Genomic DNA, 16,265 nt, shown 5'->3' with positions numbered 1-16,265 from the left:
CCCCCCCCCCCCATCAACCTACTCAATGTAAATCCTGGCAAAGACTACTAGCTATTAAAAAAAACACAACTGGAAATAAAAAGGACAGGAAAATGGAGTCAGATTGGGTCACAAAAGAGGCTATTAATCTTTTCACTGGCATGTCCTGCATTCTGGTGAATGGTTTAATGACTTCGCAGCTTTCAGTCACAGGTATTCTAGGTAAAGGTACACCATAGTGCTGTGTTTTCTAGATTTAAAAATGTCTAGCCTTTGGAGTGAAGCCAGAGATGAGAAACTTCAGATCCAAATATGTCTTTGGAGAACATTAAGACATTGCTTGTCCCATTCTACTCTGCGCTGGTGCGGCCTCACCTCGAGCACTGTGTGCAGTTCTGGACACCACAGTACAAAAAGGACGTGAAACTGTTGGAGAGTGTCCAGAGGAGGACTACAAAGATGGTGAAGGGCCCAGAGGGGAAGACATATGAGGAGCAGCTGAGGTCACTTGGCCTGTTCAGCCTGGAAAAGGAGGCTGAGGGGAGACCTCATTGCAGTCTACAGCTTCCTCACAAGGGGGAGTGGAGGGGCAGGCGCCGATCTATTCTCTTTAGTCGCCAGTGATAGGACCCAAGGGAATGGAGTCAAGCTGTGACAGGGGAGGTTCAGGTTGGATATCAGGAAGAGGCTCTTCACTGAGACTCCTCAGGGACGTAGTCACGGCACCAAGCCTGTCGGAGTTTAAGAAGCGTTTGGACTGTGCTCTTAGTCACATGGTCTGAATTTTTGGGTAGACCTGTGTGGTGCCAGGAGTTGGACTTGATGATCCTTATGGGTCCCTTCCAACTCGGGATATTCTATGATTCTAAGAAAATGGGTTTCTAAGGAAAGCACATTTCTGGACTAGGCATGAACATTCCAGGCACAGGCACAGAAAATAATCTTTCATGTATCTGAAGCCTCTAATACATTCCAGATCAACTAGTGCAGTGCCACTTCGTGAGAAACAAAAACTTCCCTTAGTGGGTATGGCTTCATAAAGGATCAAGTGTTTGCTTATAAAACGGAGCTACCTGTTAGGGATCAGATGACAATGAGCTAGCCTCTATTTCTTGGATGTAGAGCACTCCTACATACCTTTTAAGACCTCTGGGTTCTCCTGTAAGTGGGAAACATCATCACACTGCTCTTTGGCTGAGTGCTCAAGGCTAGGGGTAAGCTTGTTGTGGTCAGTGCTGAAATCATTTCCTACTTCCAGCTCTTTGTCCTCAGAACAAGGTTTATCTTGACCCTTGTATGCATCCACATTCACAGTGTCTGGAGTACACAATGGGTGTTCAGCTGTATGTTCTGATTGTCCCCCCAGGGAGCCTGATTCTCCATCCATGATCAAAGGGTTCTTCATGGTAATAGGATCAGTAACATCTGCATCAAAGTTACTTGCATTTGCACTTTTCAAACCACTCTGTGAATCCTGGCAGAGTTGGTTACCGTCTTGAAGGACATAATTTTCAGTCTTGCATCTCTTTCTTGGGGGTTCTTCATCACAGAGATTTTTTGAGTCTGTTTCCAGCTGTTCCTCCTCTTGTGAACATTCCTCTCCCTTCTTTGGTCCTGACAGCAGGCAATCCTGTTGTACATCTGAGAGAGTGGTGTCTGCACCTTGCTGACCAGAATCATCTGGTTTATTCATCAGACATACTGAATGTAATAGCCATGGCTTGGCAAATATAATTGCAACCAGTCGTACAGTATAGCCTCCTACTTCTAAAACCTGCTGCATTTCAATGAGGTCCTATGGAAAAAAAAAAAAAAGAAAGAAAAAAGATCTCAGGAGCTTACAATGGAAAAAAAAGGCATTATAACTAAGTATAATGGAATTGTCATATTTAAGTAGCAGCTAAGAGGGAGAGCTTAGCAGGATATTCAATTTCCTGTCCTGTTGCACTTAAGTTGAAAAGATGTTGTGTACCTTAAACTTCTTTGAAATTGCAACCCAAGACATTTTCATTCAGCTTAAATTAAGTTAAACTGTAACTGGGAAAGAGTACTTTGCTTCCAGAGGTGAATGCTGACACCTCTAAGTTTCTGAAAAAGTTAATTTCTGTCTTTGAATAACTGCTGCTTTAGATTTTGGCCTTACTAACTATGAGGCAAGATTGCTATCATGCTATTGGTATGTTATCTCCTGTCTAATATGAATAGCTTTGTTCAATTTATATTGCTTCATACCATCTGGAAGATTGTTCTATTCAAGGGGAATTCTAGGCATGCAGACATAAATGTATGGAAAACAGCTGGCTGTTAAACCACCTGAATGTAGTGCTGCAAGTTCCTGGTGCGAGCAGGTTCCACCTCCTCATAGCTGCAGAAGCGTTTGCCCAGGTCAGCTTTGCAAATCCCGAAGTGGGAAGTGGCTTCTATTGCATTACGGATCTCCAGAACAGCAGCTGTGTCCCTGGGATTATAGCCATAGCATTCTGTACACTCACGAAGAAACTCATCAACATCATACTTTTCTTCTTGGACTTTTATCAGCCTAGTAAAAGTTTCAGGAAGGCAGGAGACTCCCACAGCTGTGTTATCAAGCACAGAAGAAACTGCAAAGCAAATAAAAAACAAGTGTATAAGCTGTGATGTATTGTTATTACACAGTGCACTACGGAAAGATAAATATTCTGAGACAGACAGATTAGAGGTGTTCTAGACAATTCCAATTAAAAACAGAGCTCAGCTTTCCATGTTCATTACTGCAGCTTCCTTTTTCCTTTCTGCCTTACATATTTGTGTCTGAAAAGGCCTGTAGAAGTACAGCAAGCTTGTTTGAAAGGGCCTACTCTCTTAGCAAAGGGAAGTATCACTGGAAGACAGTGTAGACTTTCTGGTATTCTCTAACACTGGGCCACCTTACCTTAATTAATTAGTTAATTAAGTTAACCTCATTAATTAGTTAGCCCAGCTCTCCAGCCTGTCCAGGTCTCTACCACACTGAAAAATCTGTGGCAGCTGATCTGTGGCAGAAAGCTATTGGCCAAACGTGGTATAAACTGCAAGTTCACAATGTTTTAGTACAACCAGTATAACGAGCACCTCTGTGTTTGGGTACAGGTCTGTCACTGCACCAAAACTCACCCCCCACTGTACTAAGTATTCAGAAGCTGAAGCAGCATAAAACCTTTTTTCAGTTCCAGATGATTAGGTGGCAGTTTTGGCAGTCCTCTTATCTGCTCCCTGCCCTTCTATCTGCAGGTTTCCTTTACATCATGCACTGACAGACACTTACATGACAGCTGCACTTCTTTGACAGCCAAGGAAAAACAAGAACTGTAATGAGCTGTTAGGTGAGCAGACCTGCAGGGCGTGTGTGGTAGCAGAGATATGAGAAATAATTCTATTTTACCTCTATCACAATAACAATAGGAATGGGCAGGGACAGCACTAGCCCTTCCCACTAAGAGCTAAACAGCTAAAGGCTTTCCTGGATACATTCATATTACAGCAGAAAGGAAGATCCTCAGGAAGGAAGAGTGCCGATAAATTGCAAATATTCAAGCTGTAAATATTATCAACAAATTTAATTACTGTAGCTAAAAGGCCAGAGATTGAACACCCCTATTTCACTCACTTGCAAGAGACAAGTAAAAGTGAATTTCCATTCAAGGAGCTCTGAAAGATTTTTTTTTTTTTCTCTATAAAGAAAAGAAATCCTGAGCGTAAGATAGCATAGTATTTTAAGTTATTGGGGGGACTGAAAAATTTAAGGAAAAAATGGAGCAGAGGACAAACTTCCTATTTGGATGAACAATTTCGTGCAATATGAAGTGCAGCCAAGGACTTGTCACCAACCACCAAAAGGTGCCTTTATAAGTCGACCACTTGTTTGTATTCAGTCAGGAAAGAAAGCATTACAAGGCAAACTGCATGTCTAATGTAAAAAGAACATTCCTATTAGGAGGCTTTGTTCAACTCAGAAAACACATGAGCTGAGGATTTATCTATCCTGCTCCAGCCCACATCTGTGAACAAACCTGGAGAGCTGAGTCTTCCTGGAACTGGTGTACACCGCAGCTTAACCTTCACCTGGCAGGAATTGACCACGATATTGTCACTGGGACTGAGATTGCGCATACTGACGATTCCAGGGGCATAGTAGCCTCTCATCAGTAAGTAATTGGTATGAGATGCTTGACGAGCTTTTACTTCTATTCTCCGTTTGCCTCCAGAGCTGTCATCTAAGTCGTCATCCTCCTCTTCCTCCTCCTCAAGTCCTTCTTTTCCCAAGCTACAGCAAACAGAGACATTTTGTTTGTTTGTTGCCTCCCACCGCCAAAAAAATAAAAAATTGACTCATTACAATGAGTACAGCAAGAACACATGCTATTCTGCATTCCAGTGGTTAGTCATGAACAGCTGTGGGTATGTCCATAACAGGCTTATTTGAAGTGCTGAGAACAAACAACCGTAGAAAACAAAATCCGGTGAAAGTCCACAGTGAAGTACATACTCTCTTTTTGTGAACGTCTGAAATGAACCCCAAATATCTCAGCTTAGTGTTGAGCCTGTTTGGCTGAACAGAAGCTTCATCATGAGAGAACACCTCTCAGAGCACAAAGGCTGAAACCGTAAGTGTCTCAGACAGGACAGACATGAGGCATGTCTGTCTCATAGGGTAGGGTTTATTTTTAAAAGGAGAAAAGCATTACGGACCAAACACTTCAGTTACTAAAAAAAAAGAAAAACAAAAACAAACAAGAAAACTGTAGACCACCTCTAAGGAAAGAAAGAATAGTAGTAACAGCAGCCATGACAGATTTCCCAGGAACAAATTTAGTCAAGTCAACCCTGTTACTTTCCAGGACAAGAAAGAGCCATTCTGGATAAAGGTGAAGCAGACAAGGCTCTGGACAACTGATCTAACCCTGAAGTTGTCTCTCTTTTAAGCAGATTATGCCAAAGACAACCTAACCTAGGTTCCTTCTACTCTTTTCTGAGATGGCTTAGACCTGAAGTACCTTCTCTTAAAACATATTAAAACCAAAAAAGAAAACATCGTTTTGAAAAAAACTAGTGTGAGCATATCAAAACTGGTTGGAAAACTGAACTCAGGTGCCTCTACTCACAACTAGGACTTCTCCAGAGTTCAATGTTGTATGCATTTCTGCTAATGACCTGGGTGATAACATAGCTTACTAAATTCGCAGGGGATCACCAAACTGGAGTGGCTACAAGTATGTGAGAGGACTGGATTCGTTTTCAGAATGTTTCCATTGGAAAAATAGTCTGGAAAAGAACAGGATGCAATTTCATATGGACAAATGCACATACTATTTACATTACAGTACTATACACCTGTATCCGCACTGCAGGGAAACAACTAATGATATGAAGGAAAACAATCTTGTTATAGTGAACCACAAGCTGGACATCAATTATCACGCTTTTTTTTTTTCTTTTTGGCAAGAATATAGCCATTAATCATGTTGGGGTATATAAGCAGGTGTATCACCTATATAATACGATAAAATTGTCACAGACCTGCCAGCAAGACCACGGCATTTGTTTCTTGACATCACAGTTCAGTTTAGAGGAAAATAATACGGAAGACACAGACCTGGATAATACACCAAAAACACTACCAAAGGAACTAAGGCTGCTCATTTTAAAGAACAGCAGATTTTGGGAGGAGGACTATGATAACAAATACTCAAAAAGCTGCTCTAAAGAGAAAGGGAACAAACTATTTCCTGTGTACACTGGCAACGTAACAGGAAGCAACAGGTTACATGCAGCAAGAAATTTTAGTTGTACTCTAACAGAACACACGCCTATTGCAAGACTGCCAAGAGAGAGTTTCAATTTCAATGGTATTCAATTACTGCAGGTTTAAAAAATAAAAATTAAAGAACAGAAAATACACAGAACAAATATTGTGGAGCCAGGTATCACTGATAAAGAAATCCTAGTAAATCTTTGTTAAGTCCTTGAAATGGGAAGGTACAGTGTTGAGATAGCCAACTTCATTCAAGTTACTCCCAAACCTTATTTACTAATAAAAATAACAGTATTTACCTTTTTATCACTTCATTTTCTACCATAGTGCTGTCCACCACAACTATCTGCTCTGGGATTCTCACATTCACAGATACAAGTCCCAGGGAGAATAGGGAAAGCATTGTCACACAGTGACCACCTGGTCCATCCATAGGAAATGTAATCATGCCTTCTGATACTTTGCTTTCTTGATCTTTAAACGAGAAGTTATCTGGCTGGTCTGATTTTTCTGTGTCCTTGAGCTTCTCGAAGAACTGAAAGGACTCTGTACAGATTGTACTAGGAAACCGCCATGTAAAAACTCTGGACAAAAAAACAAACAAACAAACAATCAAGAAAACCGATCGGCAAACCATAAATCCTTTGTAGTCTGTTCTTACAGTGTATAGATTTCAAACCAATAGTACATAGAGCAGCCAAACAGTTAAAGTTCCATGCTAGAGCTGATGACCAAGTATCCTCTACATCTGCTTTCACAGTCCCTTTACTAGGTCCAGAACAGCAGGTATTTGTACACCATGTAAAGGTCAGGTATTATACAGCAAATATAAAGCAACGATCTCATCTCCTGCTTGAGCATTGAATGCATTTATAGCTAACTGCTCTTCCCTGCCCCCCGACATTCAGGGTACAGTACAGCACAAAATAATTAGAGACAAAAAATTTTTTCATCACGTCTAGAACTTCAGTGCTACCTCTCCTCTCCTCTGCGTATGTCTTTCTGTAAAGGCTCTTCAGCAAACTTGGCTCTATTCCCTGTATGCTCCCAATTGCTAACTGAATACTAACATACATAGATGGTATCTTCATCTCTTGAGCTTCAGCTGTGATGGCCGGGTTTCTTTTTTACTCTAGGTACTTCATGTGTATTCTCTCCTCCATGCCAAGCATACCAGACTGGATTCTTTTTATTTGCTCATGCATATACAGTGACACCCACCTGTAATAACTCTGAGAGAGCTGATATGACATGGGTACAAAAGGCAAAGCCCGGCTTTTCTTTGGACCCAGTGTATGGTTTACTCGACGGCGATTGACCAAGCTTCTCTTCTGACACTCTAGGAAAGCCTTCACAAGAATGTCATCCCGGTACTCCCGGTACAAACGAAATGTCTGCAAAAAACACCAACATAAAAGACAGTTTTAGCTCTGAACCCACTGTTAGGCTCACCTACTGGAGGTTTATGTTAACTAAATGAACATTGAGCTACAAGCCAGAATGTAAACGATATATATAAATTCACTTAACTACACTATTTGTTTCTTTTATTGGCTTCCAGGCTTTCCACAGTAAATGCCAATTAAATTAACTAAATACTGGAGAACACTTGAAATTGAAAATGGGATCAGTCTCCTACTAGAATTTAATATGTAAAGCACATTCATTTGCACTGTGCCTGGATAGATTATTCCCATCATTTTACCAGGCAGACATGCTTCCACGAACTTGACTTTTTAGGCCCCATTCTTGCCTGTTGATATTTAACTCCTTTGGAACTTCTAACTTTATTTTTTTGAAGTGTTTCACTGATAGATGATACATTTTTGTAATCTCCAACACTGAAGGAGAGGTTGACCAACACCAGTGTCAGCTGGATACTAGGACTGCCTTTGTGGTATCTCCTCCAGAGCATAATTTCAACTGCTCAAGCAGGCACTAAATCATGATACAGTTTGACCCACTGGAATTGATATAGAGTTCATTTCCTATGATTTTCAGGGATTGCTCCAACCTTACATCTTGCAATCTCATCCTCAGCAGAAAAGCAACATATAGAAAAGCTGCCTGGAAAACATAATTTCTCAAAAGCAGAACAGAGTAATCCCCAAAGAATGGATACAAATCTAAGTTTCGGGGTTTCTTGTCTCCCATTTGAAAAGACATTATGACAAGGTAAGGAAAAGCTTTTTAGGACTGTATGATCAGTAAGGATTGGTCTAGATTATGTACCTGGAATGACTGGCAAGATTTCATCTGGTTATCTGAGAGTGCCAAAGTGCTCTGAATAAGATTCTGTAGCACTAAAAAATGAATATCGTAGACACTGAAAAAAAAAAAAAAGTGTTTATTCATGATGATGATTTTTGAGCAGGAGGTACCAATCTACTTAATTAGCACAAAAATAGGCCAACTCAATCACTTGCTGCTTTGAATATAGATTTCTAAAGGTATGAGATCACTTCAGCTGAGGATCATTAATGTAAAGGAGCCTGTTACATTTCCTTGACCCTCCACCCTGAATTTCTGTATCAGTCCAGATAACTTGACATAAAACAAAGTTCTTTTTGATAACATCTCCTCCTCTTAAGGTACAGCACCCATATGGAAAACATAATTGTCATTATAATGGTAAGAGACCACCAGAATGACAGATTATTGTCTTAGTTGAGAATATTCATACAGGAAAGCCTGTCTTATTTCAGATTCCAGAGTACTCCTTGCCAGTAAATAAAACTTCTGCTTCTACCTCTACCCATCCCTTAAGACTCCTCTGGATGCTTATAGGCTAACACAGAAAGGTGCTTCCCAAGTACAAAAGCCTTCTGCCAAAAGCCACTTTCCAAAAAATATCTCTGCATTTTCTGCCAACACGAGACCTGGGCTCATCTGACAGTCCTGCCCTATCTTTTATCTGCACATGAGCCATAATAAAATAGATTTTCTTAGAGCAACCGAGGCTTCCCAACACAGTCTTCAAGTCAAGCACTTGCTTTGTGTTCTGCAATTTCCAGACATCTCTTCTGTATTTCTTCACAAGTCAAGAGGTCAGATTTGTAGAACACTGCAAAGCATTTCAGGAATGATCTTACTACTTCCTAAATTCTGGTGAGGGCAGTAAGTGGTAAAAATTTCTTTTGAGTGGCAAAGGAGATTTAAAAACCTGGAGATAAAAATAATCACAAAAATGCTGAAAATTCAGTTTTCCCAACGGAGAAATTTTGAGAAGGTCATTGCTGCTGTCATTTTATTCATCAAATCCACGATCCATGTCAGAGATACCTGCAGGCTTTTAAGTGTATTCTTACACTAAGCTTTATATTGAAAAAAAAAAACAAAAAACAAACAAACAAAAAAACAAAACAAAAAAACATACTGAATTAGAAGACTATATACACGACTTTCATAGATGTGAGGGCTGACATGACCTTGGAGTCCCAATGGAAAAAAATGGTGTTGGTGTTACTCACCTACTGAGACTATCCTCTTTTGTGTTTTGGTTTGTATCTTCTCCAATTGCCAAAACTCGAAATCTAGTTAAGTGAAGGAAAAACACTGTGACAAAAGTAACATGCCTTATACTGAATCTGTGCCATACCAAGATCTTGATTTCATATCAACTGTGAAATGCAGAGGTTGACCACAGCAACTGCTAATAACCTAAGTACTAAAACAGTGCAGGGGTGCTCTCTGCTCCAGCAGCCCTCAGTATAACCATCAGATAAAACACTTGCATGGGAGCTAGTACAGAATTGTACAGATTTGGTATTTTACTGAGTTCTCAGACTTTCAGTTGCCATCCACGGCATTTCTGTAACATACAGCTTTTCCCAAAGTTAAAAAAAAAAAAAAAAAGTAACAAAGGTGCTAAATTTTTTATCATAAAATTGTTGAGACCCATATTTTCAAACTCATCTCCAAGTAATATTCATCAACAAAGAGCCTGGGGAATGCTACACAATGCTAAGCGCTCTTCGGTATCACCAGTTTTAGACAGCAGCATTGAAATGATTTAGCTAAGTAACCAGCAACAAATTATGATACAAAATGAAGCCAGTTAATCTGGAAAATGGTCTTATATTTCATCCAAAATATTACACCTGAATACCTACATCGCTAATAACAAAGCTGAGGATTTAACCATTTATGAAAATTTGACACTGGAATTTCTGGTTTTATTATTTAGCAAAATGGAAATGATTTGAAATAAGCATGCTTGCACAAATAACTGAAAATTAGTTATATATTTGTATTTAGGAATTATGGATTTGAAAGAAATGTTGCTTCTTGTATTTATTGAAAATTCTTTTGATACCAAGAATACAAGTAGCAGAGGGTATAAATCATGCATAGCAGAGAACAGGTATGCTCTGAATGGCCCCCCTCTCACACTATCTGCCCAAGTATGGAGTCAATATCACCATTATTAAAATACCTGGAAAAGAGTTCCTGCAAAGTATCAGGAATCTCAAGGTTGGGATTCCCCAGTGTTGAACTGAATTTCACTTTCAGTCTTTCCACAAACTGCTTAAACTCTGTTGCACAAACCTTTAAAAACCAAGAGAAAGAAATTGAGGTTGGTAACATTTCTGAAGAGTTGGAAAAGACCGTTTACTTTTAAAGTGTTGATGGAAAATTCTGGTAGAGAGAGCTTAGTATTGAATTATCCAGTCAGAGAAATAGTCCAACAAATGAGAGAATGCATTAAAAGCTCTGTGAAGATTGCTGATTTTCTCAACAGTTGCAGGTTCTGTGTGTAATCAGGCTCACAGCTACAAGCAACCCACCATGAAGATAGTTAAAAAAAAAAATTACACACAATTAACAGCATAAGATCTCTTGCTAGAGCTTTGTTTAGACTTCTGCTTAAGTCTTTTTTTCTCTTTATACCCTTCACAGTCTCTATCACGTTCTACCTCAAATCAGTTTGCAGAATCGCTTTTTGAAGGACACCCGCTAGACAAGAGAAATGGTCCTGAATCTCTCTGGAAGCAAGTTTTTATTTGCTTCCAAAGAGACTTTGGGGACAAACGATGAAGGGGAAAAAAGAACCCAACAAATAAGATAAAGAACTACATAAAAATTTTCTCCCCTATACTGTAAAACAATCTACAGAAGAAATGCATAAAAACAGCATGAGAGTCAGCAGTTTCCTTCTGTGAGAGCTAGCAGCTTCAAAGCTTCTTTGCTTTCCATTCAGGTCCTCTTCCCAGAAGAGGAAAAGCCGCTTCTCCTTAGCTTCCTGGACAGAGTAGGTGAGCAAGGATAGAGGATGCATACAGTATTTTTCAATTCCTTATGAAGTAAGAAAGTGTGGCAGAAGAAAGAAACAAGCAGAAAACATACAGTCTGTCCTCTGCAGTATGTATATTGCAGTCTGTGTACAATTCATTCCTAGAAACTGCCCAGCAGGGCCAAAGATGCTCCCTTGAACACAGCTTCTCTAATAAAATTTGCCTACAATCTTACATTCACCCATACAAGCAGTGCAATATTTCAAGATGCAACTGGATTAAAAATACAAAGTTACCAAGCAAAGATGTTTTCTTGCTCAGGTAACAAGGGGCTAAGAGGATTTGAAAAAAAAAAAAAGTCAGTGTACATGAATACACATTATGGATATTTACAAACAACCACATTGAAAAAACAATTTTGTTGTGCTGTTTACATGCCTTTGGAAGGCTGCCAGTGTCCATCTCATTCCCAAATAGCAATGATGCTACATTTTTACAACAATGTTATTTTTAACGTGGCAAAGAGCACAAGAGAGATAAGAAGTTAAGTCATAGTGCAAGTACTCAAGAAATGAAATCACAGTGCAAGCACTCAGTAATCCAAGCAATGCAAGCACTCTATGACCTTTCAGATTATTTCCCTCCTACCTGTGGATCTTCATAGTTATTTTCTCTATTCATGAAATCATCAATGAGGGCTTTATCTTGGTAAACCTCAGCAAGGCAAACTCTGCAACAGATACAATTGAAGACATTGTAACTGGCTGAAATTCTCTCAATCTAATGCTGCTCAGAGAAATTAACCTATACGTATCATTTGCAAAATAGGAATAAAGGAAGAATTCTGCCTAACTTATCACATACCTAGATTATCAGTGCAATCAAACCAACTCATCTTCATTTCATTACTTCATCTGGGCTGTGATAGAAATGAGAACTGAATAATAAACCTAAATTTCCTTTAGGAAAAACTTCTGTGCCACGGCCCATACGCAGTGCAAGAATAGCACCCATGCAAGTCTTTTTTTTTTTTTTTTTTTTTTAATATTTTTGTAAGGAATGTAAGAAAGTGGAGCAGAATAGGAAGCAGAGGTGTTCTGAGAGGGACAAAGGGCTGAAAAACTTAAGTGAGGCAGCTTGGATCATCTGAAAGAAGGTACCGGAGTATAAGAGAGTTACTTGTCACTGTTACTTCTAAATCCCCCTATCTTTACTTAAGAACTGACAATCAAATTCAGACATTAATAACCCAAATCAGATTCAACTTGTTCTTCTAAGCATGTTTGTCTCCTCTGTCTAGCTGAAGATGTGCAAACAGTAGAGCTAGTTACTTTAAGTATGTTAACCCTTTTTACCTAGTTTGAAAAAAAGCAATTACAAATATTTTTAAGGATCAAACAAGAGGTATGGAACGTCAGTTTGATCTTTCCCTTTACAGAACTTTTGTCTTCACAAAGGTGTAATAATGGATCAAAAAAAAATTCATTTCAATCAGAATCCTCTTGTAACAGATACCAACAGGATACAGACTGGAAAGAAGGAAGAAGAGGCTGCGCACAGTGATACCTTTTTTGTGTAATCTCCCAGCTTCCAAGAATTTGCTTGAAAGGGAAATTCCTGATCCACTACAATGTCTTTATGTTTATAATATCTTTAATACTCTTCAGTGGATTTTTCTTTCACTAATTTATCTAGTTACTTTCTGAATCCATGTAAACTTTATTATCTAAAGCATCCTGTGTCAAGGAGTTCTAAGCTCAATTGTGTGTTGTATCAAAAACCACCATTATTTTAAACTACTGGCTACAATCTTTATGCAATGTCTTCAGTTCTTATACTGGTTAAGTAATTGTTCCTTCTTAATAGCATAAACATGTTAGAGAACCATAAAAATCATTTGACATCTCCCCTCAGTTCTCTTTCCCTCTTTTCCAGGCGCGCAAATCCTTTTATAGTATCTGTTTCCATCCCTAATTATACTTTGCACTCACCTCTAACTTTTCAAATGTACCGTATCTTCTTTTGAAGTTATGAGGAAAAGAAGAATACGTGGACAGAATACCAGCTAACATCAGAAGTGTACAGCACTTTTAAGATGCAGGTGCACTACTGATTTACATACCAACATATTTCTTGTGCTATTCTTTACGCCATTGATATGTCTTTCCCACTGAAGAGGCAGATTTGATAGCACTAGGGTGCAGAAAATTGGAAATTTATATTCCCATGAAACAAGACAAACATGGGAGGAGCATATCCCTTAGTTTCAGAATTCAGCTTATACCTAGAACACAGACAGAAACCTTCTTACTTGTAATTAAGGTAGGTCTGGGGATTTCTGACAATGTAACGAGCTCTTCGTCCAACAGAATGAGAAGTTTTATCAAGGGACTCCTCAAAACTGGCATGCATGATATCCCGAACTACTTGCCATGGAACAAAGGGTCCTTTTACCTACGAAGAACAAAAACATTCAGAGTTAAACTTCAGCTTTTATGTACACAAATGATGTTTAGAACCAGGAAGAACTCCTAGGACCAATGAAATGTGTGTTCAATACACAGACCCATTAAATAGAGGTCCTATTAAATACCTTTGCATTTAGCACATGACTAGCAATTCGGCACAGCATAAGCAAGCTGTCTTCTTGCACTGTCCAGGTGACACGCAGACGTGTCATTCTCTGCAGGGCACTCTGGTCAGCTTCGTCATGGTAGCGGAGCCTTTTGCTTTTCTCTACAGAAGTTTCTTCTAACAAATCCAGAAAAAGACAATTATCTCAGCACTACATATTATGATGAATTCAAACTCTTATCACAAACATTATAAATGCCAATGTGCAACTTTAAGGAGCAAAAGCCCAAATTAGAGACTTAGTGGGCTAAATACACTGTCCTTGCTTTGGAAAACATGGCTTAAATCAATGAAAAACTGGGTTAAAAAATCCACAAACAGAATTTGACTGGACGTAACTCAAGTTCTTTCCAGTATTATGTTTCCGTAAGATGTAGTACAGCCAGGCTATTCACTATGACACACAGCAAGAGAAGTGCAATGTAACCAACAGTGAAGCATCAGATGTGTCAAATGTATTTTAATGATTATTTAATCTGTAGAAAAACTGAAAACACTAGAGACTATGCATTCAACCAGGTGTATGCATGGTAAATGGTTATAATGTACAACTTGAAAAATGCTGTAACACCAAGCAGGCACTTTCAACAGAAGAACGGTTATCTTTTTTCCTCAAATGTCATTGTTTTAATTTACACTGAATTTTTCTTGGGACTAAGTGCTGCATGAGAATAGGAAACAGAGCAGCTTGCCTTTGAAAGATATCCGAGGAGCAAGCCTGAAACATTACAACTGTATTTTATATTTAAGAAGTTCAAACCAACGTTTGTCGTGAGTAAAAGCACAACGCAGCAAAAATTTTCAAGAAGGAAAAGGTGCTCACTGTGGCTAGTGTGAAAAGCAAGCAACTAGGTTTTAGTTCCCACCAATAGCTACTCAGCCAATTCAGAAGACAACAGATGTTTCTCTACTGTTGCTGTTTGATTTATTATCTTATCCTTGTGAAGATTAAAGTAAGAGATAAAGTCTGATAGGAAGAAATTTTGTTAACTACAATCTTAATGCTTTGTTTCTTTCCTTTTGTGCTGCTTTGTCAGCTCTGTTTCTGTCATTCAAAAGCAGAAGACTGACTGTATCAGGGGAACTTGTCACATACTCATACTACCTCAGACACAAAAAGGAGCAGTCTAGATATGCACAAACATGCAGTGGATTATAGAAAGTTTATCTGTCTGGATGTGAAACCCTCAGGGGATGAGGAGGATTATGGGGCCAGGAACAACTTCCAAAGTTGAGCTTTTGAGAATGAAAGCACAAAAACAGAAGGAACTAGGTGACAGCAGTTGAGGAAGTAAAATGCATTAATACCTTGCTCAGGAATGAGCAAACAAGCACTTTAGATAGAAAACTGACTACCTACAGATTCTTCATGGTCTGATGCTCTAAGCCAGCTATCAAAAAGGTAATGGTGAATTGCAATGAGTTGATCTGGCCCAGGCACAATTTGAATTTCTTTTGTTTATACAGTAGTACAACCATGATGGACACACAGGTAACAGCTGCAGCATGCTCCTGTTTTCCACCAGAGCTGGAATACAGCCCCAGAACATCTGAACTTTTTCACCAAAAGAGGCAACCCAACAAGATGACTAGTAACATTCCATTTCCCACACTGTGTCAGTCACATCAGCTTCTCTAAAGCAAACTACAGTAGGTATATGCATTAAAAAGAATGCTTCTTTTTCCTGATGTGTGCTAGTTACTTACCTTTCTTTTTCTTCTTTATTGCCTTCCCAGTATCCTTCTTAAGCCTCTTCCTCTTTTGGCTTTTTCCACCTCTCACTCGTTTGGTTCGATCCTGGGTTGCTTCTTTACTTATTTCAATACATTCCTCCTTTTGGACAAGAGACTTAGATCCTGCCTTTGCCTCTCCCAAAATATTAATTTTGTTACCTAAAATGACACGTTTACAGAAATGGATCTTTATAGCAATTATATTCTACAATATTAAGATACAAAAAGCAAATGCCAGTTTCAGTGTATTAAGGGAGAAGGTCTCTCCAACTTGCCTTTTGTTGGTCAGTGTGGCATTTCATGCCACTTCTCAGCAGCTTACACAGAATAAAATCCTACATAAATTTGGAATTATTAAGTAATTATTAAGTCTAAAGTACAGTGCAAAAACACAAGGAAACTGAACTGAGGTTTTATGTTCAACATGAAGCACTTCCTCTGCCTTAACTTAGATGCTAGGCTACGCAATTTTAACAGCGCCTTAATGAGGATTCATTACAGTGAGCTTTTTATAACTTAGGAATTTAAATCAAGCTAGACTTGGCAAAAATGGTTTAACAGTTTCAGCATTACAAGTGTTTAATGTTGCATGTTCTTCTCAATTTAATAGTTATGTAAAAGGCAAGCTCCTTTTAATTTATCAAATTGAGTTTATAAAGATGCAGAATGAATTATTTGTAACAAGGCCTTTAACCTTAAAGTCATCTAGATGCTACAAAACAGGCTAGGGATGAAGAAAACCAGAAGTCTGAAGGTGCAATAAGACCGTTTGCAAACGGACGCCTTTACCTAGCCGTATCTACATATAAAGTATACAGAACAACTTCACTGCAGAGCAACTACAGCCTAACATGCAGTTAAAGTACAAGAGTATGAACACCCTTAACAAAAAAAAAAAAAAAACAAACAAACAA

The 16,265-nt window shown here is 38.8% G+C and overlaps 1 protein-coding gene across 2 annotated transcripts in view; it reads right to left on the bottom strand.

The window, feature by feature from the left end:
- GTF3C1 (general transcription factor IIIC subunit 1) overlaps positions 1-16,265 on the bottom strand; it is a 47,622-nt gene that overhangs the window by 3,886 nt on the left and 27,471 nt on the right. For both annotated transcript variants that reach the window (XM_035549225.2, XM_035549224.2), the window contains exons 23-34: positions 15,325-15,510; positions 13,577-13,734; positions 13,295-13,437; positions 11,632-11,713; positions 10,185-10,297; positions 9,220-9,282; positions 7,982-8,075; positions 6,971-7,143; positions 6,049-6,333; positions 4,008-4,261; positions 2,293-2,579; positions 1,117-1,774 (exon numbers count right to left, since the gene is read on the bottom strand). In XM_035549225.2, the coding sequence (XP_035405118.1) occupies positions 1,117-1,774; positions 2,293-2,579; positions 4,008-4,261; positions 6,049-6,333; positions 6,971-7,143; positions 7,982-8,075; positions 9,220-9,282; positions 10,185-10,297; positions 11,632-11,713; positions 13,295-13,437; positions 13,577-13,734; positions 15,325-15,510 (2,496 nt within the window). The remainder of the gene's footprint in view (positions 1-1,116; positions 1,775-2,292; positions 2,580-4,007; positions 4,262-6,048; positions 6,334-6,970; positions 7,144-7,981; positions 8,076-9,219; positions 9,283-10,184; positions 10,298-11,631; positions 11,714-13,294; positions 13,438-13,576; positions 13,735-15,324; positions 15,511-16,265) is intronic.

The sequence above is a fragment of the Cygnus atratus genome, chromosome 15 (assembly GCF_013377495.2).
Source record: "Cygnus atratus isolate AKBS03 ecotype Queensland, Australia chromosome 15, CAtr_DNAZoo_HiC_assembly, whole genome shotgun sequence".
Taxonomy (NCBI): domain Eukaryota; kingdom Metazoa; phylum Chordata; class Aves; order Anseriformes; family Anatidae; genus Cygnus; species Cygnus atratus.
This window is presented reverse-complemented; position numbering and strand designations above follow the sequence as displayed.